The sequence below is a fragment of the Emys orbicularis genome, chromosome 3 (genome assembly GCF_028017835.1).
Source record: "Emys orbicularis isolate rEmyOrb1 chromosome 3, rEmyOrb1.hap1, whole genome shotgun sequence".
NCBI classification, from domain to species: Eukaryota; Metazoa; Chordata; order Testudines; family Emydidae; genus Emys; species Emys orbicularis.
In genome coordinates this window covers 186630105-186655761 of record NC_088685.1, presented here as the reverse complement: position 1 = coordinate 186655761, position 25657 = coordinate 186630105, and the positions used below count along the sequence as shown (strand labels likewise).

General features: G+C 38.7%; 1 protein-coding gene across 25 annotated transcripts in view; it reads right to left on the bottom strand.

Annotated features, from left to right (window-relative positions):
* NRXN1 (neurexin 1) overlaps positions 1–25657 on the bottom strand; it is a 1214702-nt gene that overhangs the window by 598536 nt on the left and 590509 nt on the right. For all 25 annotated transcript variants that reach the window (XM_065401764.1, XM_065401747.1, XM_065401749.1 and 22 more), the window contains one exon: positions 5152–5274. In XM_065401764.1, coding sequence (XP_065257836.1) covers positions 5152–5274 — 123 coding nt within the window. The remainder of the gene's footprint in view (positions 1–5151; positions 5275–25657) is intronic.

The following is a 25657-nucleotide window of genomic DNA, read 5'->3' as shown; positions in this document are numbered from 1 at the left end:
AGTCTGGCTCTAACAGCATACCTCCCTTGAATGTATTCCTCATGTTTTGTCAAAGAGCCCGAAAAGCAGGGTTTCAGTGGATTTAGATAATTAGGGCAGGTAACGTTTTGCAGTTAGCCTCTTATCTGCATCCTTTCAGGTGTGCACATATGCATGGCCCAAGGCAGATTTACAGCCTACACATTTTTACATATGTCAGCTTTATGATGCACCTTGGGTGATTACTTTAAAATCTATATTTAATCAAAATGTATACCAGAGAGCTCTCAAAAGAAATTGTTAAAACAAGACAAAATCCATTTCCTTGTGCACATTACTTACTTCCTCCACTTCACTCAGGCTGGACAGTGAAATTGAATTGTTCAGATACACTTTTGTGCTTATAGTCAGTTTCACCCTCTGGCTTATGTACTTAGCACAGTGGTGCAGTGTTTGGGTTCCTAGTATTACAGGAGTTGGTTTGCATTTAAACAAAATAACTAAAAACCTCTTTGTAGATAATGTAAACACAATTCATAAAAAACATTTCAATTCTTATTTCAATTTGTATAATCTTTTCTTACAAAGCCTTTATTCTGGGCCGATGTTACTTGACACTTTCCCTTTTAGTTTTAGTGCCTATGTCAGAAAACACACACGCACACACTGCACCACAGGCCTGCAATATATATTACCTGGCCCATACACAGACTTGTAAGGCCTTTCAAAGTTTTCCAGCCTGCCTTTGCTGCACTCAAGCACACAGGATGAAATTTACTTCACTTGCAAAATAATTAGGCTCAGCTCTGACCCTGCACTACTTAAGTGGATGTTTTGCATTGATTTCAATGGGTACAGGAGCCAACAGTCAAAGGATGCTGCTTCACATGTGAAGTTTACACAGCCAGAGACACAGGGTGAAATCCATCTATGTGTTGGGGTCAATACATGTAAAAGTGAATTCCTCAAGCCCTCTTGATTTGCCTTGGCCCACCTTCCTCATCACTCTGTATGCTAGTCCAGACACTCCTCTTGAGGAACACAAACAACTGAAAACCCACATTGACCAACTACAGAGCTACTACTGGCTCGACAACTACAAATAAAGGTCATCTGGTGCCTTATGAAAACTATGAAAAACATTCTGTCTTGCTGCTGGCAGTGAGGTTCATTATTTATTTCTATTCAAATAAATTTGGTAGGAAACTGAAAATTTGTTTATTTAGGGTCAAATTCAGCTTTTGGAAGAGTGTGTTTCAGTTCTCACTGCAAGTAACACAAGTTGTATTCATAGTCATCAACTACATTTTCCCCCTAAAAGTTCCTTTTACTAAACTGCTGCTGCTTATTTTTCACTTGTGCTATTCCTAACTTGGAATTTCTTTGTGAGGAAAAAAGCCGCCCCCCAACAAAATTTCCCACGAAACGAAATTTACACAAAATTTTTTTTGGGGTTAATAAAAAATATTTAATTCCAATTTTTAAAATAGTTTGTTTCATTTTTATGTTTTATATTATAATATGTTAAGATTAGGGGTATAATATAATTAATATAATATAAAAATTGGTGACTGGTATTCCAAATGGCCATTTGGAATTGGCATTCTAATTGGTAATTGTCAGGTGGTAGTTGGGTTAGAATTGGTTATTGGTATTGTAATTGATATAATACAAAAATAAAAATAAAATATCTAAACAAAAATAGTTATTAAATGAAAAATCAAAACTCTTAGTACTGATTTTTTCAAAAACAAAATGTTGTCAAAATTGACATGTTCCGACAGAATGTTTAGATTTCAAATTGACATTTTCCAATAGAAAGATGTTCCATTGGAAATTTTTCTACCAGCTCTATTCCTCACCCAAAGTCTTAGGGTTCAGTTCTGCTGTCAGTTACACTGCTGTAAGTCCAAAAGTATGAGTGTATCTATATTCACCAATCGGACGAGACAGTTAAGTTGGGATGTGGCCTTCCCACCATTCATAATTCCACTCTGCTTTGCTCTGCAGTGACAAACCCTTCTGCCCATTCTCAATTAATCAAGGGTCTGTCTTTTTTTTTGAGCACAAGAATAAAATACATTCCAGAAATCTGGGCTCATCACTCACTCCTCTCCCTGAATGTGTTAATTGTACAAGAGAGGCTAATACAACTATAGATCTAAAATAACTCCCCACATCTTTTGTAACCCCTACAGTGGCCTCCAACAGGGAACAACCCCGTAGCTCCTGCCTGGTGAGCTAGGCATTTTGTGAACTTGTCAATGAAAAGATTTGGCAAGCAGCATGCATTGTCTTTTCTGGCATAGGTGCCCCTAAAGGCCACATATCTTTCAGCATTATAAATAAGTCTCAGCATACGTTTATTCACATGCTAAAATATGTATCCTTCCCTACTCATTCAACTTTTACTTTATATATTTATAGACAAAATACTGTAACTGTGGCTCTCTAGAAACTAAGTATTTTTTAAAAGCACCTAACTGACTTAGGAACCTACTGGTAAGTCACTTAGATGCGCTTGAAAATTTTGCTGTTTAGGGCTGCCACTATGCTGCATAGCTAGTCAATCAGAATGGTAGCTGCAGGGATAGAGCTCTCATTCTCATGCTCTGAAAGCCCTGACCCCAAGTGCTTGAGCTCAAGGCGAAGCAATTTAGGAGCTATGACAGCAGTTCAGCAGTCCTAATTCCATCCAGTAGATGAAATGTAACACATTAGCCAATTCCTACAATGTCTTTCCTCAATGTATGGTCTTATGTATCATAAAAGCAGTTTTCAAAAATCATTGGACCAGATGCTTCAAATAAAGCCTTTCTAGAAGTTATGCTTTAGCCAACCACAAGTTACTGGGCTCAATCCTGGAGTAGCTGGATGGAAGTTAGTGGCCTGTGATATACAGAAGGTCAGACTAGATGATCTAATGGTCCCTTCTGGCCTTAAACTCTATGAATCCTTCTTTCTATGTGGCATAGGAATGGGATGAAAACAATGGAGACACTATTGGGAGAGAGTGGAACTTTTTTTCAAAGAGGAAAGCCAGGGCTCATGAGGAGCTTGAGCCCACATGTAACCTTTAGAATGCTTCCACATGAAAAACCTCTGCCCACTGGGAAATCTGAAGACATGTCCTAAAGATTTTAGAGCTCGGGAACAGCAGCAACTCTGCACGGCAAAACACCCGAGTTTAGGATGTTCCGAGCAGTGCTAATTTGTATTCTGCACCTTTGACTCCCTATTGGAAAAGGGTGACAGTATGCCATTATAGTAGGTGACCCTTTGGCAGTATGTGCTAGAGTGATCTGTGCTGCAGGAAAGAGAAGAGGCCATGCCACAGCATGGCAGTGCAGGTTCTACATGCAGAAAGCCTAATGCTCATTGAAGTGGGGACAGAGATCCCACAGATTATCAGGCTCAGTGTAAATGGCAGCCCCAACATCTTTCAAGTGTTCTTCAATGCCTTCCCACCGACTGCACAAGGAGACAATGTTAGGAGGATTTCTTCCCTTCACAAAGGGAGACACACTTATCCCATTATTTTGAAAGAGAAAATTAAATGTTTTCAGATTTTACAACTGTCAGTCAACTTTCAATTGGCAGGATTGAGCCTAATTTCCCTTCAGGGCAATATCTGATGTAGCTCAGTGTAACAGAAATCAGGGTCTGCCTTAAATTTTAAAATAAAATGTTATATCACCAGCACAGATTTAAATAAATAGTTTTCCATTTAAAATACCAGAATGTGAGGCATTTTGGAGAAATGATAGCCCTGGAAATCTAATCTGTCAAGCAACCGTAGGGCTGGAGCCCAAGCCCACTAAAGTCAATGAAAAGATGCTTATTGACTTTCATGGACCTTTGACCATAACCCTGATATCTAATCGTAATTGGATTTATTCATATTAAATCAGTGTCACAGAAATTTCAAGACCAGAACTTCACAGCCTTAATGGCACATGAACATAGGTTTATTTAGTCATTTTCCCCCCATTTAATTGTAATCACTTTAACAGAATTTAAGAAACACTATAATTCTAGTATCCTAAAAATCTTTACTGTTGCCTTCAATTAAATGCTGACCTTTTGCTGAAGCCATTCTGAACAGCTGGCAAGAGATTTCAGAGAAAAACAGACCTTCCTGGTAGTTTTGTAATCTAGATGATGTTTAAATTAAAACTTGGCAATTAGGAGAATAGAAAAAAAATATGGGAGTTTTTAGATGTCACTTTTTATTCAGTTCAGAACAGCTTCTTCTACTAAAAAAAAAAAAAGGTCACACAATAAACTCTATGGTTTTAGCTGCCAGATTAAAGAAATGCACAATCATAGTAAAACTCCAGTGCCATTTTTATTCATTTCAAACCAATTAATCCACCCTTTTTTAGGCAACCTCCTTTCTTAGGAGATCATCACAAAGTGAATTACATATACTGAGTAAAATTCTGCCCCACCTTCAGTAGACCACCTCTGGTATTGTTTAATTCTAGAGAATGTACTTTTATACTAATGTTCTTTAACAGTATTTTTAGGATGAAAGGTCAAATAAAAGTCCTCTCTAATATCACCTAATGTACCCGGTATTGTTTGTGCTAAAGTGTTTGCAGCACCTTCTAACTTTCACATTTCTTGATGACTATATATTACCATTTAGACACAAAAGATAATATTATGGCCTAATATTTATTTATTTAAACCGGGTAATGCAAGATTTATTAAAAGTTAGGGGGGAAAATTGTGCCCAACAATTGGAAACATCTGTGAAATTCATTCCAGTGCAAAGGGCCTGGCATTTAATTGCAGTTTAAATTGGATATGAGTGGTGCAGAGGGCATTTTGATTATCTTCTATCATTGGATAAATCCCTCCGAACTCCCCTCAGGGCCCTATCAAACATCCACTGAGGTCAGCAGAAAAATTCCCATTGACTTCAGTGTGAGTTGATCTAGCCCTAAAGTGAAGCTAGTGTGAATTGTGATGATTATCTGGTTGTATCTTGTGATGGTCATTAATTGTTGCACAGCATGCATTTTGGATCCTATCCAATGTCTATTAAAATCAGGAGAAACACTCCCATTAACTTTAATGGGCTTTGAATAAGAGCCTTTATTTCTACAATTTTTGTTATGTTTTGTCTTATTTCCCCCAGTAAGATGAAGTATAACTGCACACTACCTGTCATAGCTTGTTGGTCATCCACCATTAACTTTAAACTTTTTCCTCGACGAACCACACGTACCGTGTGCCACTCATTATCATTGAGGTTATAGCCAGCAAAAAGGGTTTCTGGACCTTTGCCTGTAGGATATGCCAAACAGTCATTATGGAATATTTAAATCAGTCAACATGTGAACCTCACAGAGAGAAAGGAGAGAGAGAGAGAGAGAGACTGGCTGGACCAATGTTAAAATTCATTGAAAGTTATAACAAGCAAGAAAACTGGCAAGCAAAGTACATACAAATCTCAAAATATAGTACCATTACATTAGGACACTTTTAACATTCTTTAATGCTAAAGCAAATATAGTGAACCAGGCTGTCATAAATAGGCACAGTCAATACATGTGGTTTGGTTGTATATTTTAAAGCTCATACATAATGGTAGAGATGTGGGTCTCAATCCTGTACTCAGGCAAATAGACCTTCATGTCAATGGGATTACTGGTGTAAGAAAGAATATTAATCTAAACTGGGTTTACAATAAACATAACCAGCCCATTGGGGAAAGGTGCAGACCAGATCTGTGATTGAAATATTTTTAATCGCATCACTTCCTCTATTTGATTGTAGGTACCATAGCAGTAAGTGAGGCTTGTTTGGATCTTTGGGAAGGTCAGTGTTATTATCCTTACTTTCACTAAATGATTCACTAGCATCCCCTAACAAATGTCTTCACTGTTGTCATTCAACACTTCAACATCCAAAGCGCACCTTTCTTTTTCACACTGGGACACCCATCTTGTAAACTGCTATTTTTGTAAGCAACATTATAGATTGACTTTCATTGAAAAGTTGTAAGAATTATTCAGTTTAAAAAAATCTATGTGCTTTATATATAGACGTGGCATTTGATCTGGGATAACACAGTTGCAACCACTAAAAACCATAAATAATGAATATTAAGGAAAATGCCTCCAAGAATGAAATGACTATGGAAATTGCACAGTAGAATATTATGATCAGTAAATGGGGAACTTGGATGGGGCAGGGTGAACAAGATCATAGAGTCTGTGGATCTCTTCTGAATTTTCAAATGACCCTGACATAGCAAGAGCAATATTACTATAATAATAAGCATACTTAATTAAAGCAATATTGAGTGACTGAATGCCACAAAAGCAAGGGCAAGTTGGAGAAAGGTTCCTCTCTATCTATGACCCTAAAATTATCTATATCCATAATCTAACACCATTTTACATTGTTGCATACATGGCTAGCACACCAGGGCAGTGTCCTAGCTGTTAAGGAAGGAGTTAGAAAACCACTTATAATGGAAGATCAGGCTAAATAAAGAGGGAGCTCTTTTCTCTAGCCCTGATAGCTGTGCACTCTACAAAAAAGATATAAATATTTAAATATAAAACGAGTCACTCCAGAAATTATTAATTTCCTGATTAATTATGTGACATAAATAACCACTCCCCCCTTCATATAATCCCATCATATTTTATGATTTATATAAATTTTAGGGGCCATTAGATTTCATCCCACAGGAATGCAAAAAGCCCCACAAAGTTTTGTTCTTAGCCACCAGTTTGGAATCACCCTGCTGAGTAGCATGTCATTTGTGGCTGGATAGAAAGCATAAAAAGCTTAGAAACCATGTTAAAAGACTTCGGAGAGTGCTGTCTATCCTCAGAGGCATTTTAACTTCAAGCTTCCGTCATGACCACAGGGATTCCACATAGTCCAAAATCATGGCCACAGGCAAGAACTGCATCTAGTTTTGAAGTTTAAAAAAAGATCACTTCAATTTAAATATGTCTTCTCATAACTGCAGGTGTTCAAAGAAGCAGTTTAGTAACGAGTACATTTAGTGTGTGTGAGCACTGGTTCCAATACAGAAATGTAGGATTTGCAGGTGCATACAAATTTTGTTTGGTTCAGCTATTTGGTTTCCTAATGCTTTAAAGCTTTCAAAGCAGCTCTGGAATTCACTTTCAACCCATTTTGGAAAGAGTCCCTGCTGCTTTGTCTGAGGCTTTAAAAGCTGCACTTTGTTTTCATATTCTTTTCTTAACACAGGCATTTTTTTTCAAATGAAAAGCCATCACCTAACATGGCTGTGGTGATCCTATGCTCGTTGCAATGTGGTTGGCTACAATTTGCAGGCACCCCGGTGTGGCTGCTCAGGCTCCTTGCACACCATCTCCCCTCGCCCACCTATGTGGAGTGTAAGTAGGAAAAAAAGTAAACACTTATTGTAATCGGCAAAGTAGAGAGGGTATTATTCTGACTACACATGGGGAGGGGGGATAGATCTTCACCCTGTATCACGGTTTCTGAAGGCTGATAACTGGTGCTCACTATAAAGGTTATTCTCTATTATTGCTATTACTTGACATTTCCCCATTAGACATATTGGACCAAATTCACCCTGTGTGTTTGCTTACATTTTCTAAAGCTCATCCTGTGATGTGAGGAAAACCTTGGTTTGTAACTGCATGAATCCATTACAGGAATTGTCCTGTGAGAGCACTGGTGCTTCTTCAGCTGTTTAACACAGATTGCTACTACATCTGAATATTGTATCTTCTGCACTTGATGTTTCTATACTCTATTGTTTCCAGATCTGTACAATTGTAAAGCTCAATAAAAGTTAAAAATAACTGGGCAATTCTTATTCTAATACATTACTAACTGATGTAACTTTTACTTTGAATAAATAACAAAAACAGACTAATAGCCAAATTCCATAATTTTGTCATCAATAGTATGTAACTGAAAACAATGGCTTTGTATTTCATGGAAGCTATATTTGCACATCTGAAGGCAGAATGAATGTGCGTGTTCATATATTAGATACAGATATAACACACAATGAATTTTGCTGCCTCACTACACTCTGGCTATTAATTTCCTCTGCTGGGACTGCTTCTGACATTCCAAAAATCTGAGCAGCTTCAAACCACCTTTTTAAGAAAACAACCTGCCAGAGAAATCTGCCCTCCCCTCCCCCATCTCCCTATCTTTCTAATGTGGCATTTCTCCTGCAAAATTATAATGGCCTGGAGTCCCTGGACAGTCAAATATTCAGTCCTCAACCAAGTAACAAGTTCTCTTTAGAAGTGTGACTCTGTAATTTGTATGGCTGCCTGTTTATTGTTTCTCGTTGATTTCCTGTTCAAGCGTATTCAGTTTGTAAGTATAAAGATGGTTCTTTTAACTCACAGTTAAGTTTTTGGGATCAAAAAGTCAGTAGCGTTCTTTCTGACTCACCCATCACTAATGATAAAAAAAATCTGCAGCTGAGGCTTATTTAATGCTGTGAATGAGGAATGATCAAAAGGGGAATGTAGCACATGATCTCAGAATTGCATAGAGCTTGCACCAGCAGAAAAAAATAGTAAATATGTATTTGAATCTGTAAAGTAGGAAGAGTATTATTCTGACTACACCTGGGGAGGGGGAGAGATCCTCAGCTGATATAAATGGTCATAACTCCATTCAATGAAACTATGAAAATTTATATCAGCTGAGGATCTGCCCCTTTGAGAAATGGTTGAGTGAGATGGCATCATTTTTTAATGTGCACTTGTCTAAGCAAAACCTCACCTTAAAAATCGGATATCTAATGGTGAATCAGGACTAAGAATATAAACTTTATATCCAGCATTACAATTAAACATACTCATGGAAAGTTTGAGATATCAGAATTTAAAACCATGACATTGTTATGTATTTTAAAAAAAAAACATTTTACATAATTCATAGAGATATTTTGAATGTATTTATATATTTTTATTCTCTCCCTCCAAGACCTGTACTGTTTGACTCATAGAGCTGAGGGAATTTGCTGTACAGGTGGAGGAGTACAAAAAATATTATTATTCTAGGTTGTTTTTTTCTTAGTCTCTAAAATATTTTTCAAACAATTAATCTAATACATGTAGCATATGTGAAATCCATGATGTTGCAGAGTGGTGTATATCAGCACTTATTTGGATGACATGCATAGCTCATTCGTAGCTCTGCCTCTTGTGAAAGTAATGCAGCCACTCCATCCTTTATATCTAGACAGAGAGTGAGCAGTCTATAGATTTTTTTTACACAAACTATGAAGTGTATTGTAGCAGCGAGAGCCTGTGTTTTTACAAAATTAATTTACCTGCCCAGTAGTGATTAGATGAAAACAACATTCAAATACTCTACTTTCCTGTGTACTAATATAAAACCTTTTACATTAAAGTCTTATCTCTGGACTACATCATTGAAAACAAAAATGTCTTCAACCACAACATTCAGATTTTACAAGATGTAAATTAAATTATCAATGTTGTTGCAGTATAAATATGTAAAGGCCCTTTCCTACACCCCTTACTCACCTGAGCTGCCCTAATACTGACTTCAAAAGGAGGGACAAATCCTGACTCAGGTTAACTCCTCACTGACATTAATGGAATATTGACTTCAGTAAGTGCTGAATAAAATGAGCCCAAACTTCAGTATTTCATTCTGAATTATTAAAGCCAGATGGTGGCTGTCCAATGAGTGCAAGATAAACCTTAATTAACAAATTATCCTCTCTTGAGAAGGGACCACCTCCCTGCAGTATTTTCAGCTGTGACAAGAACCAACATAATGAAGGTCACTGATACTTCCTCCTCCCTCCTCTTGCCTTTAAGCTGTTACAACATCTGAAGTTCACCCACATGGTCCAGGTTTGGTGCTGTGGGAGGGGGTTGAGACTGAGCAGACTGGGGACAGGACAGAGGCAGGGATGGGTGCACATAACCCCTTGACTCAACCCCTGCTTAAGGCCTGGGTTCTTGACTATTTGATTGCTGCCCCACCCTGACCTAGGGCCTGGGCTGCTACAAACCCATTGACTTTGCCCTGCTTAAGGGCCTGGGTTCCCGAACTATTGGCTCAGCCCCTGCTTGAGGGCCTGAGCTCCAGACTGCATGGTTGCTGCTCCGCCCTGATTGAGGGCCTGGGGCTTTTCCTGAACTATTGGCTCAGCCCCTGCTTAGGGGCCTGAGCCCCTAACCATGTGTTTGCTGTCCCACACTACCGCTGGACCAGGACTGACGGCGGACCTGAGTGAGGCGGTGGGATACCCCACAGCCCCGCTGAGGGCCGAACGTCGGCCGAGACTTCTACACTGCTGTTTCCTGCTAAAATTAAATCACCCACAACGAAACACATACCAAATGCCAAACCAGACTTGTTAGGAATATTCAATAACATATGCATAGATGGAACCTGAAATCTTATTTATGTGGAAAGTGAAATGGATACTCGTGCGGCTCCCATGCCAGCTGACTTGGGCTCGCGGGGCTTGGGCTAATGGACTGTTTAACTGCAGTGTAGATGTTTGGGCTCAGGATGCAGCTCAAGCTCTGGGACCCTCCCAGAGCCCAGGCTCCAGCCCGAGCCTGAATGTTTACTCTGCAGTTAAAAAGCCCCTTAGCCCGAGCCCCATGAGCCCAAGTCAGCTGGCATGGGCCAGCTACTGGTGTCTAGCTGCAGTGTAGACATGCCCATAGATGATAGGCGTGGAGAAGCCTGAACTCTCATTGCCCATAGTGTAACTGTTTGGTGCAGAAAGGACTTCAATCTTCAGAGCTGCCAATTCAGAACCATGGATAATAATAAAGAGGTTAAATTTAGTGTTTTTTCTGGTGTACCCATTAAAATTCACTCATTAATCATGTAAACTTTCATTACTGGACAACTACAATTTAACAAGATACCAAATTAACAAGTGTTTTTGGCAATTTAAGTCCAGTATTTTAGGTTTGGGGTGCTTCTGTTGTTTTTTAAAACAAGGAAAGACCTCCTGGAGTAACTCCCAGGTTAGACGGTAAAGGAGATTAGAGCTGTTAACCTACTATGTTTTGCTAACATGGTTCAACAGCCTTAATCATTCCAATTGCATAGCAATCTCCTGCTTCTTTCACAGGCTCTCATTATTCTGAGATTCTTGTACAGCCTCCTCCCTCTTTCTAGTAATCAGTCCATCTCTCTCAAATACACACACATATACATCTGGAGAAGAGTCCAACAGGGATATCTATTACAATTCAGAGTGGACATTCTATTGGTTTCCTTTAAATGTACTTTCTACTGATTTGGTATCTTGTTAAATTGTAGTTGTCCAGTAAGGAAAGTTTACATGATTAGTGAGTGAATTTTAAAGGGTACACCAGAAAAAATCCACATTTTCATATACAAATAGGGTAATTGTGCACTTGTCTATGCATATGCATGTATAATTATCTGATCGGAGAGCACAAAATCAGATTTTGCAGGACCAATGGATCCACACACATTTGTGGGGCATTCAGTGGAAATTATAGCTATATTTTATTTATACATATGTGTGTGTGTGTGCTATTTTTTTATTGTTTTATAAAGTGATTCACAAAAATACCTGTCCAATCCTGACCTCTCTCCCTTTTTCCTCCAATCCTGTATCGGTCTCTTTCACTCTCCACAACATATCCTCTAGGATTTCTCATTGGCAATTTAAACTTAACATGGCCAGAATGGAATGCCTCATCATTCCTCGTCACAGCACAGGACAATTGCACCTCTATTCTCCTTCAATGGTCCAGCAAGGGCACCCACTCTAAGCTCCCGACTCCACAGTCATCAGCTCTCTTGGGTGGAGACCCACATCTCTCTCCCTCATGACTGGGGTATTTCCAGATTGCATAGCTCTCTCCTATACTGTGACCTCCGCAGCAAACTCAGGCTGTGTCAGCCAGCCTGCTTTACTTTTCTCCTCAGAGACAGCAAACAGCATAATTGCCACTGTAAAACTACCACACAGCTCCTTCCAAACAAGCACTTTTTTAAGGTAAAAGCATTACAGAGAAAACATTAAAAACAGTAAAAGACCCCCACACATGCTAACAAACAGCTTTTCAAACCCTACACAGAAGTTTTCCTTTGGTTGTAAGTTCACAATAGCTGTTAGCTCAAAATAAGCACACAGACTGGGCCAAGTTCTTCCAACCCTTCCCAGGAAAGTTTGGGGCCTCCCTTGGATAAAAGAGTCTGGCTATTTGTTGGATCATTAAGAAGGCTCTGAGTCAGTTTAAACTCAGGCTATGCATCCAAAAAATCCTTTCTTGATCTGTTGGTCCCTAGACAATCCAGTTTGAACTAGTATCGGGGAGCCTCTCTCAAGGTGGTGATAGCTCTCTAGAGGTGTTATTACTTGAGTGAGTTTGCCTAACCACCTCCCCACTGCTGTTCTTAGTTCCTAGAGGGCTGTGGTCCTTCCCCATAGAATTACATACAATCCCTGGCCCACAATGATACATAAATTAAACCTTATGAATTAAGTTTAATTCAATAAAGTTTGTTCAGGATATTGCAGGTAATTGCCACACCTGTCACAATCCTCTCCACTTCTCCCATTCTCTGTCACTGTTGAACCCTCCATCGTCCTCCCAGTCACACAGACCTGCAACCTAGGGGTTATCTTTGACTTCCTTTCTGACTAACAGCCAACCTTGATGCTTGGATAGGATTTTCATTTCTCTCTCTTTTCTCTTTTTCTTTCCTTTGTATTTATTTCTTAATTTCTATGTCTGCTTTCTTTCTTTCTTTTTTTTTGGGTCTGTTGTCTCTCACCTCTCTGAGCATGCTGTCTCTTTTCCATTTATCACTCTCTTATATTCTTGTTCTCTCTCCTTTCCTCTGCTGTGTCACCCAGTCCAAACACCTGTGCTGCTTGACACACCCCTTCTCCTAGCCAACACTGTCTTCCTTCCTTCCTTCCTTCCTTCCTTCCTTCCTTCCTTCCTTCCAACAAAAGTGGAAATAATTTTTATGATATAGGAAAATGTGATTGAAAACTATAAAAACTTGCCCATCAAATTCAGTTCAAATGTAGTCCCAGAAGCTACTTAGAATTTTTTTTAAAAAAATTCAGGATGACAATGTCCCTTTTCTGTCCTGAGGTTTTGTACTGTAATGTAATCATTCAGAATCACTATTTTCTTTGTAATACATAGGTTGTTCTGGTAAGATTGATCTAATGATAGTAGCCCAGGTCCTGAAAACCGATGACCAATGCCCATTGAATTCAATGGGGGTTTTCACGGGCTTGCAGGACCAGAGACTATATAAATAAAAACAGACATCCCACCATGAGGAGTTTCATTTCATTCATTTATTCCTCAAGAGGGCATAACATTTCTCTCTATAAAGAAGAGCCAAAGTTTTTAACCTCATTCATGTTGATTTTATATGCACTGACAGTTCAAAATGTCATATTTGTAAACGAGATAAGGTAAAACTAGCAGCTTTCCAACCAGTTGGCAGAAGGGAGGGGCAGACTGCCTGGAGGAGTACATTAAGATTTGTACAAAGTTTGAAAGAGCTCTGTAGATTTTACTGAAGTTAACATTTTAAAGCTCTTTGCAACAATTTTCAATTATTTCTACGTTTTTAAAAATATATTCATATATAAATAAAAAATACATATTCCAAATATTTGGAAGAGAAAATTTTATCCTCATAAATCCATACCCATGTAACTATGAATGTAAGTAAAGATATTCTGGATGAAATTCTGGCCCCCACTGAAGTCATTAAGAGTTTTGCCATTGATTTTAATAAGATCAAGACGTTACCTCTTGTTTCCATGAGATGCCCACATGAGGCAAGGCTTCAGTTCAAGTCCCTGCTTCCTTTTATTGGCTTCAATATTTTCAAACCAAATACATTCTCAGAGTTTTCCCAATGCTGCTGGAATAAACCAAAATACCGAAGCAAATACACAGAACCACATACAGTGCTTCAATTTGATTTGTAGAACCTGCCTGAAGACTCCTCTAACTTTCGGGGAAATGGAGATTGGTTCTCCTAGCAGCTTCCTTCTCCTACATACTACATAAGCCCTTTGCTAATACAGCTGCCTGCAATAGAACAGGTTCCAAAAGGACCAAACTATCCCCTCCCAACTCAAGGGAGTTGAGAAAATAACTCTCTTGTATCCTAGCTTCTTCTGACCGCTTTTGTTCCAGTCTGGTGGTTAGGCACTAGTCTGAGATTTGGGAGAACCTCATTCAAATCCTTGCTTGTTCACAGACTTCCTGAGTGATCCTGGGCAAGTCATTTAGCCTCTTTGTGCCCCGGTTCGCCATCTGTAAAATGGGGATAATAATACTCCATGGATGTTGAAAGCATAAATACATTAAATATCATGAGGTGCTTAGCGTTACAAGCAACTGGGGTTATAGAAAATACCTAAGGCAGACATGTGCCACTTCCCTTATTAGAGAAAAGTGGAATGGAGGTGTATCATGATGATGGCAGCATCTTCTAGGGATATGAAGGATCCACGCTGCAGGTCACTCCACCCACTATTTTGTTCTGTTCTATTTTGTGAGAACCACACTAGTTAAAGAAGTCAAAAGCTATATTGACTTCTACTGCAAAGGCTGATAAAGCCTCTATCTTGGTAAAGAAGGTTGCAAATAACTTTGGAAGAGGATCAGAGTGTAAATTACTGTGGTTAGATTATCATTGGGAACCATGACGAAAGATGCTAATATAATATTTTGACAATATTAAGCCTTCGTGGCTTTGATATTGAGTGTGCCCATTTATGTCAAACCAAGATCATTCTAATTCAGAAGAACATTGCTAGATGTAAGGAACTACAATTAAAAATAATAATAGTACTGTTTATGCATAATTTCTTTTTCCTTAAACACCATTATATTTATACTTAAGTAAAAATGAATACGAATAAAAGGACTTACAAAACATTTTAAAATACTTCATTTTACCATCCTATCTTGCACATTATGCTTAAGCAGATTGAGAAAACTGATGTTAGTATAGAAAGGAAAACTTTTGGACTGTGATTTTATTTTAAGAAAATACTTCCCTCCCCTCTCCTGCCAAATCTACAGGTGTCTTTATCCCAAAGTACTACTGATCTAATATATGCAGCCAACTAAATCTCCTTTAAATTCATGCTCAGAATTGGACTTTAATGTTTGTTTTGTTTTTAAGTGAAGACAGTGAATTACAAAATTTCCCTAGTTGCAAGGTATAGAGATAATAATGTTTAGAGATTTGCAATGGTTCATTACTACTTACATGCTTTTAGAATATTTTTATTCACACTATGGATTGATGTACGTTTAATTTAATAAGACTACTTATTCTCGAAGGCTTCCACATACAGAGGAGTCAGCGGAGATCCTTTAACTTGTACATGTGAGAGCATTTTGAATACTTATGAGTAAATGAAGGGGTCTGATTGTTTCCTTGAAAATCCAAAGCTCCCATTGACTTCAACAGGTGTAGGATCAAGCCCTAATTCTCTGACTTGCATGCAGGCGGATGAAGCCTGCATTTCTTTGGGTTTGTGCCTTGAAGTTATCTCAAAATATTCACATGATTTCTCATTTACTTGTTCCAGCTATTTTTTTTAAAAGGTCCTCTTCATTTACCTTGTACAATTATGCTATTTCAGTCTTACCCTCAGTTTGATTCTTCTGCAGTGTCATTATCACTTCATCTGTATCTGTCCTTAGTTTATGAGCTGGTTTATAACATCTTCACACTTTGCAGAATAACTGGTCAAGTGTCACCATTTTATGTGTACGACTTAAGGGATTCCTGGTCTCCACCTTGCATTAGCAGGGAATGAAAGGTACCCAACCACAATAAGACAGCTGGACACATCTGAATTGATTGTTCACTTTCAGATCTGGAAGGGCCAGGTCAGTATTTCCCACTGTGGCTGCACTGGAACTAAGTGTAAATATGACTTTTTTTTTAATAGTATTCTTGTAAAGAAAGAATAACCAAGCTTTTCCAGATTATTAATACAGTAGATTTAATACATGCTTTTCAAGTTTATGTGGCTCACATCTGAGGAAATCAGGGGATAATGGATGTCACACCTATTAGTGCCTTATGTAGGCAGCTGATTTGTATATCGATTGATCTGGGAATTTTTCTACTGTATCCAGTTAGCCTCCTTCAAACATAGATTATGCCGTATGATTCTTGGATTTAAGAAGAGTGCAGCAAACTACTGATCCTTTGAAGTAAAGATTTTAAAAGGGTGATAGGTATTCAGCTGTTACACACATCTCTTCCATAATAAACTGTAGATGTATTTAATTTTGGCTTTTTATGAAAACTAAATTTGCTGAACATCTTCAAAGTTATCTTCAAAAATTTTCTGTCCAAAGAACTGTAATCAGTGTGTACTTGCTTCTTAAATTAGATCTTTTCACTGTGAATTTATTCTGAGTCAGGCATTTCAAGCTACTTTTCAATTTGTTTATGACTTGCCACTTTTAGCAGGTACATGTTAATAATGGTCAAATGAAGCCACTATTAACTGAAGCATTCCTCAAGACACTGTCATTGGTTCTACTCTTTCAACATTCATATGCATCCTCTCAGGAATTTCATTCTGCGATTAGGACTGGACTATCATTTCCATTCAGACAATACACAACTCTTTCTGTTGATTCCAAGAAGACTGTTGCTTTGTGTATTTCATGTCTGTATAAAATAAAAACATGGAATGGCAGAATGAATTTTCAAATTGACTGATGGGTAGTTAGATGAAATTGGTGAACTGAGTGAATATCCAGAATTCTCTTTACTGTTAATTATCTCTTATAATGATTGCAGATAGTACCACTGGACAATATAAGGAATCTCAGTATTTTTAGTTTTGAAAAGGTAGATCAGCTTCCTTCCTAAAAATTCCCATCCTCACCTTTTCAGGAGCACCTCCCTGCCTATACTTGTGTCAGTTTCTAAAGTCAAACATCCACATTTTTGCCTCTGCCAGTTAGCACGGTTGCCATTCATAGCTGACTAGCTTATCAACAGGCTTTTAAAACAATATTTAGCATATGCAAAATTTAGTGGCTGGAGGTTTATGAAAAAATATCTCAGTCCTTGGACACTTTTGATGTACAGTGCCTTCATTGTTCCCTCCAAGGAGACAGCATATTCATGTTAAAGTTAGTGTGATCTTGCAAAAAACACTGCATGGACAATTTGAAGTTTATTGGTGATCTGTAGACATGGATTCTGACACAAGTAAGAAAGGATCCTGACACAGGATCCTGACACAAGGAAGAAAGGAGAGCAGCAGAATACGGACCCTGGACTTCAGAAAAGCAGACTTTGACTCCGTTAGGAAACTGCTGGGCAGGATCCCCTGGGAGAATAACATGAGGGGGAAAGGAGTCCAGGAGAGCTGGCTGTATTTTAAAGAATGCTTATTGAGGTTGCAGGAACAAACCATCCAGATGTGTAGAAAGAATAGTAAATATGGCAGGCGACTAGCTTGGCTTAACAGTGAAATCCTTGCTGATTTTAAACACAAAAAAGAAGCTTACAAGAAGTGGAAGCTTGGACAAATAACTAGGGAGGAGTATAAAAATATTGCTCAGGCATGCAGGAGTGAAATCAGGAAGGCCAAATCACACTTGGAGTTGCAACTAGCAAGAGATGTTAAGAGTAACGAAGGGTTCCTTCAGGTATGTTAGCAACAAGAAGAAAATCAAGGAAAGTGTGGGCCTCTTACTGAATGAGGGAGGCAACCTAGTGACAGAGGATGTGGAAAAAGCTAATGTACTCAATGCTTTTTTTGCCTCTGTTTTCATGAACAAGGTCAGCTCCCAGACTGCTGCACTGGGCAGCACAGCATGGGGAGGAGGGGACCAGGCCTCTGTGGAGAAAGAAATGGTTCAGGACTATTTAGAAAAGCTGGCAAGCACAAGTCCATGGGGCCGGATGCACTGCATCCGAGGGTGCTAAAGGAGTTGGCCGATGTGTTTGCAGAGCCATGGCCATTATCTTTGAAAATTCTTGGCGATCGGGGGAGGTCCCAGATGACTGTAAAAAGGCTAATGTAGTTCCCATCTTTAAAAAAGGGAAGAAGGAGGATCTGGGGAACTACAGGCCAGTCAGCCTCACCTCAGTCCCTGGAAAAATCATGGAACAGGTCCTCAACTAATCAATTCTGAAGCATTTAGAGGAGAGGAAAGTGATCAGGAACAGTCAGCATGGCTTCACCAAGGGCAAGTCATGCCTGACTAACCTAATTGCCTTCTATGACAAGATAACTGGCTCTGTGGATGAGGGGAAAGCAGTGGACGTGTTATTCCTTGACGTTAGCAAACTTTTGATACGGTCTCCCACAGTATTCTTGCTGGCAAGTTAAAGAAGTATGGGCTGGATAAATGGACTATAAGGTGGATAGAAAGCTGGCTAGATCGTCGGGCTCAACAGGTAGTGATCAAGGTATCAAGCGGAGTGCCCCAAGGGTCGGTCCTCGGGCCAGTTTTGTTCAATATCTTCATTAATGATCTAGAGGATGGTGTGGACTGCACCCTCAGCAAGTTTGCAGATGACACTAAGCTGGGAGAGGAGGTAGATACGCTGGAGGGTAGGGATAGGATCCAGAGGGACCTAGACAAATTAGAGGATTGGGCCAAAAGAAACCTGATGAGGTTCAACAAGGACAAGTGCAGAGTCCTGCACTTAGGCTGGAAGAATCCCATGCACTGCTACAGACTAGGGACCGAATGGTTAGGCAACAGTTCTGCAGAAAAGGACCTAGGGGTCACAGTGGATGAGAAGCTGGATATGAGTCAGCAGTGTGCCCTTGTTGCCAAGAAGGCCAACGGCATATTGGGCTGTATTAGTAGGAGCATTGCCAGCAGATCGAGGGACGTGATCATTCCCCTCTATTCAACATTGGTGAGGCCTCATCTGGAGACTGTGTCCAGTTTTGGGCCCCACACTACAAGAAAGATGTGGAAAAATTGGAAAGAGTCCAGCGGAGGGCAACAAAAATGATTAGGGGGCTGGAGCACATGACTTATGAGGAGAGGCTGAGGGAACAGGGATTGTTTAGTCCGCAGAAGAGAAGAATGAGGGGGGATTTGATAGCTGCTTTCAACTACCTGAAAGGGGGTTCCAAAGAGGATGGATCTAGACTGTTCTCAGTGGTATCAGATGACAGAACAAGGAGTAATGGTCTCAAGTTGCAGTGGGGGAGGTTTAGGTTGGATATTAGGAAAAACTTTTTCACTAGGAGGGTGGTGAAGCACTGGATTGGATTACCTAGGGAGGTGGTGGAATCTCCTTCCTTAGAGGTTTTTAAGGTCAGGCTCAACAAAGCCCTGGCTGGGATGATTTAGTTGGGGATTGGTCCTGCTTTGAGCAGAGGGTTGGACTAGAAGACCTCCTGAGGTCCCTTCTAACCCTGATATTCTATGATTCAACCAGGTAACTAGCATATACATTCATAGCTGTATTTTTATAATTTTGGTAAGAGAAATTCTTTGGTCTGTAGTACCCATACTCTGTCCCTCATCTATATCATCCATTGTCTCCACAGATCAAATACATAAACATTTTATGGCATCTCGTTTAATCTGGAATAGTTGATTTACCTATTTTGTCTTTCCTTTCCAAACAGATTTTGCTATTATCGTGACATGTTTTTTAAGGTGCATATACAAAAAGCAACTGTATAAATAAAAGTGATTGAATGATACTGAATGTCACTTTATATATATATATATAAATAAAAGATTACAGTTTTACCTCTGGCAATGAAACATATATATATATAAGAACATAAGAAAGGCCGTACTGGGTCAGACCAAAGGTCTATCTAGCCCAGTATCTGTCTACCGACAGTGGCCAATGCCAGGTGCCCCAGAGGGAGTGAACCTAACAGGCAATGATCAAGTGATCTCTCTCCTGCCATCCATCTCCATCCTCTGACGAACAGAGGCTAGGGACACCATTCTTACCCATTCTGGCTAATAGCCATTTATGGACTTAGCCACCATGAATTTATCCAGTCCCCATTTAAATTCATGGTGGCTAAGTCCATAAATGGCTATTAGCCAGGATGGGTAAGAATGGTGTCCCTAGCCTCTGTTCGTCAGAGGATGGAGATGGATGGCAGGAGAGAGATCACTTGATCATTGCCTGTTAGGTTCACTCCCTCTGGGGCACCTGGCATTGGCCACTGTCGGTAGACAGATACTGGGCTAGATGGACCTTTGGTCTGACCCAGTACGGCCTTTCTTATGTTCTTATATATATATGTTTCATTGCCAGAGGTAAAACTGTAATCTTTACAATTCATAAAAAAATAAAAGTCTTTAGAAGAAGGAAACAAAATTGAGCTAAATGCACCCTGCCCCCTTAATTTTTTAATAACTTTTTTGGATTCCATGTCCTGTTCTTCATCTTGTATCTTGTTCCTTCAGTACTGCCTAGACCAAATACCACTGGTGGAGAAAGCATTTATCCCTCTGCACACTTATCATAGTGACTGGACCTTGGAACACCAAGTGTTAGCAAACCTCTTTATGTCTCAAGTCAAACGTGTAATACTTCTTTGAAGTAACTTGCCTGATGGACAGAAGACTAGAAATCAGCTGCAAGGGATAATACGTTAGCCTCTCAACATGTCAAGCAAAAAGAACTGTGCTTGAATGGAAATTTTAACAACTACCTGAATATGATTTATTAAGGTAATTGTCAAGAAGGCATAATTAGGAAACAGTTATGATGTTCCGTTAATAAGTAGCTGAGCATTTAGAATTGTTATAATAGATGCTTCGTGCATTTTAATAGTCACCAATGAAAAATGGACTAGATATAGAAAAGCTTTTTCAATATAAGAAATTGTCAGTGACACACATTGGTAAAACGTTTTTAATACTATTAGATCTTCTGAAAGTATACTGCAAAAGAGTTGCCATCCTTATTTTCATAGTATTCATGGAAAATAATATTTTAGCATATCCAAGAGCTGAAAACTGAAGAAATGGTGATTGGTTTCATAAGAAGTAAAGCAGTGATAGCATAACCCACCTTTTTGAGGTGGGAAAACAATCACATATATGGAACTAATACATACTTATGGAATATCTTCCACAGGTACAACACTTTTAAGGTCAAATTCTGCCATCAGTCATAATTATAGTCTGAGATTTTGAAAGCTGCCTAGTTCTATGCCTTCTGTTATACAGAAGGTCAAACTAGATGATCACAGCCTTCTGGCTTTGGAATCAATAAGATTACTTTAATGGGACCCAGCCATCCAAATGCCACAGGCGGCTTTGAAAAAATCACAGATATAATATCCTATTAATTTCACTGGGGTTGCATTTATGCAAACGAGAACAGAGCCTGGCCCTTAATTTTGACTGCTGCTTATTGAAAACTATTACCAAGGTCCTATATATGGGCCTGATTCTGCAAGAATTCAATACATGGCACTTTCATTATGTCAAATTCTCATCACACACTGTTGGCCACAGGAGCAAAATATTTCATTACAATGGATTTACCCCTGACTTACACCAGTGTAAGATAATTCAGACTCAGGCCCAATGAATTCAAGCAGAGTTTGCATGAAGTATCTTTATGTTTTCTTTCTTTCTTCAAGTCAGCATGAAGATTTGAGATGGGCAGCTAAGTTTTTCAGGCAGCTGGGTAAACCAATCAGACTTGTATATAAATAATTATGGGTTTAGGGGCATGATCCAACTCCCATGAAGTCAAATGGAGTCTTTTCCAATGTAAAAGCATGTTATTCACAAAAAATTGCAATAAATGAGAGCGAGCGAGAGGAGAAGGAAGCGTTGGCAAAATGTCTTAATGTATTTGCAGATCTCCTACAATGCTCACCAGTTGTGTTTGCCAGCTTTAACATGCAAATTCCACTAACACCAGATCTCTCATTATTTTCTCCTCTCTTTTATTATATCTAAGTGAGCAGAAAGTTCACCTTTCAAAGAGCAAATTAGCACAACATACCACAGTATTTAATTTAAAAAAATAAACATGCCAATTATAACTTATGCACAAATCTATGTTGGGACAGATGTATTACTGCGAACCTGTCATGTACTTCTTAGAACAGCAATGTACATCTGCGGTAGGATGGCTATTCATTTGGGGATAGGATTCAGGAAAGCATTCCTAGTCAAAAAAATATTGAACATATGTTTAACTTAAAGCACATACTTAAATGCTTTTCTGAATCATGGTAAAAAAATTAGTAACTCTTTTGCCAGATTTATTTTCTTTAAAAAAAAAAAGTTAAACAGTTTTTGATTTCTGTCATCCAAAAATCTTCTTGTAACTTCAGCCCATTTGGAAAAAAATATTGCAATATTTAAAAAAATACAAACAGTTTTTTAAACACATTTGCATCAAGTATTTCCCACAAATATACTAGCAAATTGGTTTACGAAGAGCAATATAAATGGAAACAGAGAATTTAAAGCAAATATTGGAGAATTTTGCTAAAGGTGAATTCTGAATACATATATATGATTTGTTGCTGTTCTCTGATTTGATGTGTGTTATTCTTAGAAACAATACCATGTGACCAATGTATCTAAAACTAAGCTCAGTTTTGAATTCCAAAAGTTCACAGTGATTTCCTTGTGAAAAAGGTACAAATCAAAAATTGTTCTCGGGAAGCATTTGTCAAATAGTTTTGAAAAAGAAATCTGAGAATATCACAAACTGCTCATGACAATCAGCAAACACAGAAAAAGAGGCAAAATTAATTAAATAGGTGGTTTGTTATTAATTATTTGACCACTCTAATAATAAATCAGAAATAAGTGTTGTGGTTAGTATTGTTGTGGGCTTTTTTTTTAATTCATTGAAACATTTGCTTTTGACATCTCTGTTACCATCCGGGTGTACAGCCCATATTTTTATAGACTCTGATGACAAGGTTTTACAATGACTCTTCACTGGCAGGGAGATGATGGGTTTATGGCTTCTTCATTTCATCTGAAGTTTTGTTTTGAATTGTAGGTGTTAAATGGTGGGGGAAGGTCAGAAGATGAGGTTGATGAAGTAAGGGAGGAGGAAATGTGCCACTATAATTACAGCCCACTTTATTAACCTAAAAGAGCCATAATACGGGAAGTGAAGAGCACTGAACATTGCTGGTTCCCAATGGACTACATTTACAATACAGACACCTGAAATAAAAATTTAACCACTTGGCCACCTTGTAGTTGTGCGATGGATATAGATACAAAAGTACCATCCACATGGCATGTTGGATGTAGACAGTACACATCAGAATCACCAATCACACAGTTCTAATATTATAGACTGTTATACTATTGGAGAACTAATATCCAATCCCATAATTAAATACCATATTGGAATTCCTAGGTGCAAGGGTTAGAGCTAAGACTGACTTCATGCATTTCCTGACTTTTGCATGATTATCTACACAATTTTAACATTTCTGTAGTTTTTTATTCAATGTATTCTTCTCTCGAAAGTAATAGTATTTAATGTAGTCAATGGTTGTGATGTTGAGGAGAGTATTATTCTTCAGTTCCCAAAAATTATGATAGATCAGCTTTGTAACATGAAAAAAAAGTGATGACCACCAAACAGTGCTGAAACCTGACCTAGTCATCTGACTTTTCAAAATGCTGACTGAGGAAGAAAGAAAGAACAAAATGAGGGGAAAATTAAGATTCACTGTACATTAAAATCTTGCTTATCCATGTTTCCACTGATTATAAAAAAGTGTCATCTGAAAAAAAAAATACACTAGTTCCTAGCTACTTTTTTCCTACTTTTTTAAACTATCATCCATTTGACACTATAAATACAGATATGAGCTATGCAAAATTGTTAATTATAGAAAATGTAAGCATGGATGTTTTCATGGAAGAGACTTACCCTTCTAGAGCAGACACAGAATCAGCTGGTGTGTACTGCCATCAATGATCACTCCACAAACTGTGCACATTATGGATCAGATTCTGATACCTTTACTTCAGTGGGATTGCTTGTAGAGTAAAGTATCACAACATAACTAATATGCCATAAGAATCTGGCCTCATGAAACAATGTTGCAAGGCTTTGTGGGGTTCACTAGCTGACAACAAAATATCAAAATGGGAGTCCACTAATGCTCCTAAATTAATGTAGAGGCAGTTACTGAGGAGACAAATATTTCTGTACTAATGTTAAAAACATGCATTTGGCTAACACCTGGTGGTTTGGACATTTAATAATTAGGATGGCTACTTTCCTCTGTGTGCTTTAAAAGATATTTAAAGAGCTATATATTTAAACCCTCACTGTTTCATGATTTATTCTCAACTTCATCACAACGAGGTTTATTGCTGTAACTCACTCTAAGTAGTGTTTTCAATAGGAATCGGTCACTGCTTGTTGCTAGTGCAGAATGCAGCATCTTGGGCTGAAAAGCCACAGGCATATTATTATATTATATAATTGGTTATTCATAGAGACCCCAATTGGGATCACAACTCCATTTGGCGAGGCACTGTACAAACACACAATAAGGGACAATCCCTGCTCCAATCCAAGGCTTACAATCTAAATAGATGAAAAAACAGACCAAAGGTAGCAGGTAAAGGTATACAACATGTAAGCCACACTATCAGGATAACTAGAGGACTTTATGCTCATTCCAAGGTGGTAGGTGGGAAATGAGATAAAAAGTGCAGCAGACAAGGGATGAGGATGATGAAATAAGGAAGGAGGAAAGGGAGGAGAAAAGATGTTAGGTGTCTGGATTGGTGCACCATAGTGACTGCTGGCACTCCAGTGGGGAGTGGGAGCAGGAGTAGGCTGGGAGGTAGCAGATTGATTTCAAGAGCCTTGGACCAGTTGTGTTTAAAGCTGTAACTCGGAAGGCAATTGGCTACATGTGATTCCACTTCATTGAGTGTCACCCACATAGGTTAACTCACCTTTTAAGGTTTCCATTCTGATACTTTAGGTCAGCATGTGATCAACCTTTTCTTGCACATGTTGTATCAACCATTAATGTGAAGAACTCATCCTCAGAGGTCCCAACGGAGGAAAGAAAATAATAAGTGGTTCCTTTCCAGGCTCCACCCACAAACCAAATTCTACCCAATTGAAATGCCATTATATGCCACCACTCACAGTAGATTGTGCAAATACCATCATGAGTATTCTGCTGGGGAATACTGGACTACTTGGGGCCTGGCTCACAATTGATGGTGCTAAGACATACCCATAGTCTCTGCTGGGCTCCTCAGGCTTGGCTTCCTCTTCATGGGCTCAGAGGCCCTCTTTTCGGGCTCCTCAGGCTTGGCTCAACATCACCGAGGATCAGATGCTCCCCTGGGCTCTGCAGGACTGGTTCTTCTTCTATAGGACTCAGATGCTCCCCTGGGCTTCACTCTTTCTCTCTGGCTTGTTGGCTTTACAGGCCAGACCAAGTATGAGGGGTTGAAAATGGTAGTGACAGTCTCAATTGACAGTGCATATCTTGATAGCATAATTGTTCCTTGCTAATAGGCTTTTATCAGCAGCCAGGGTGGATAAAAATCAATGATTGTTTTAAAAAAATCAAAAAATCAGATTTTTTTAAAATTTAAATCAGACTTTTTTTGTAAAATGCTTTTTGAGGAAAAAAACCTATCTAAAGATAGTT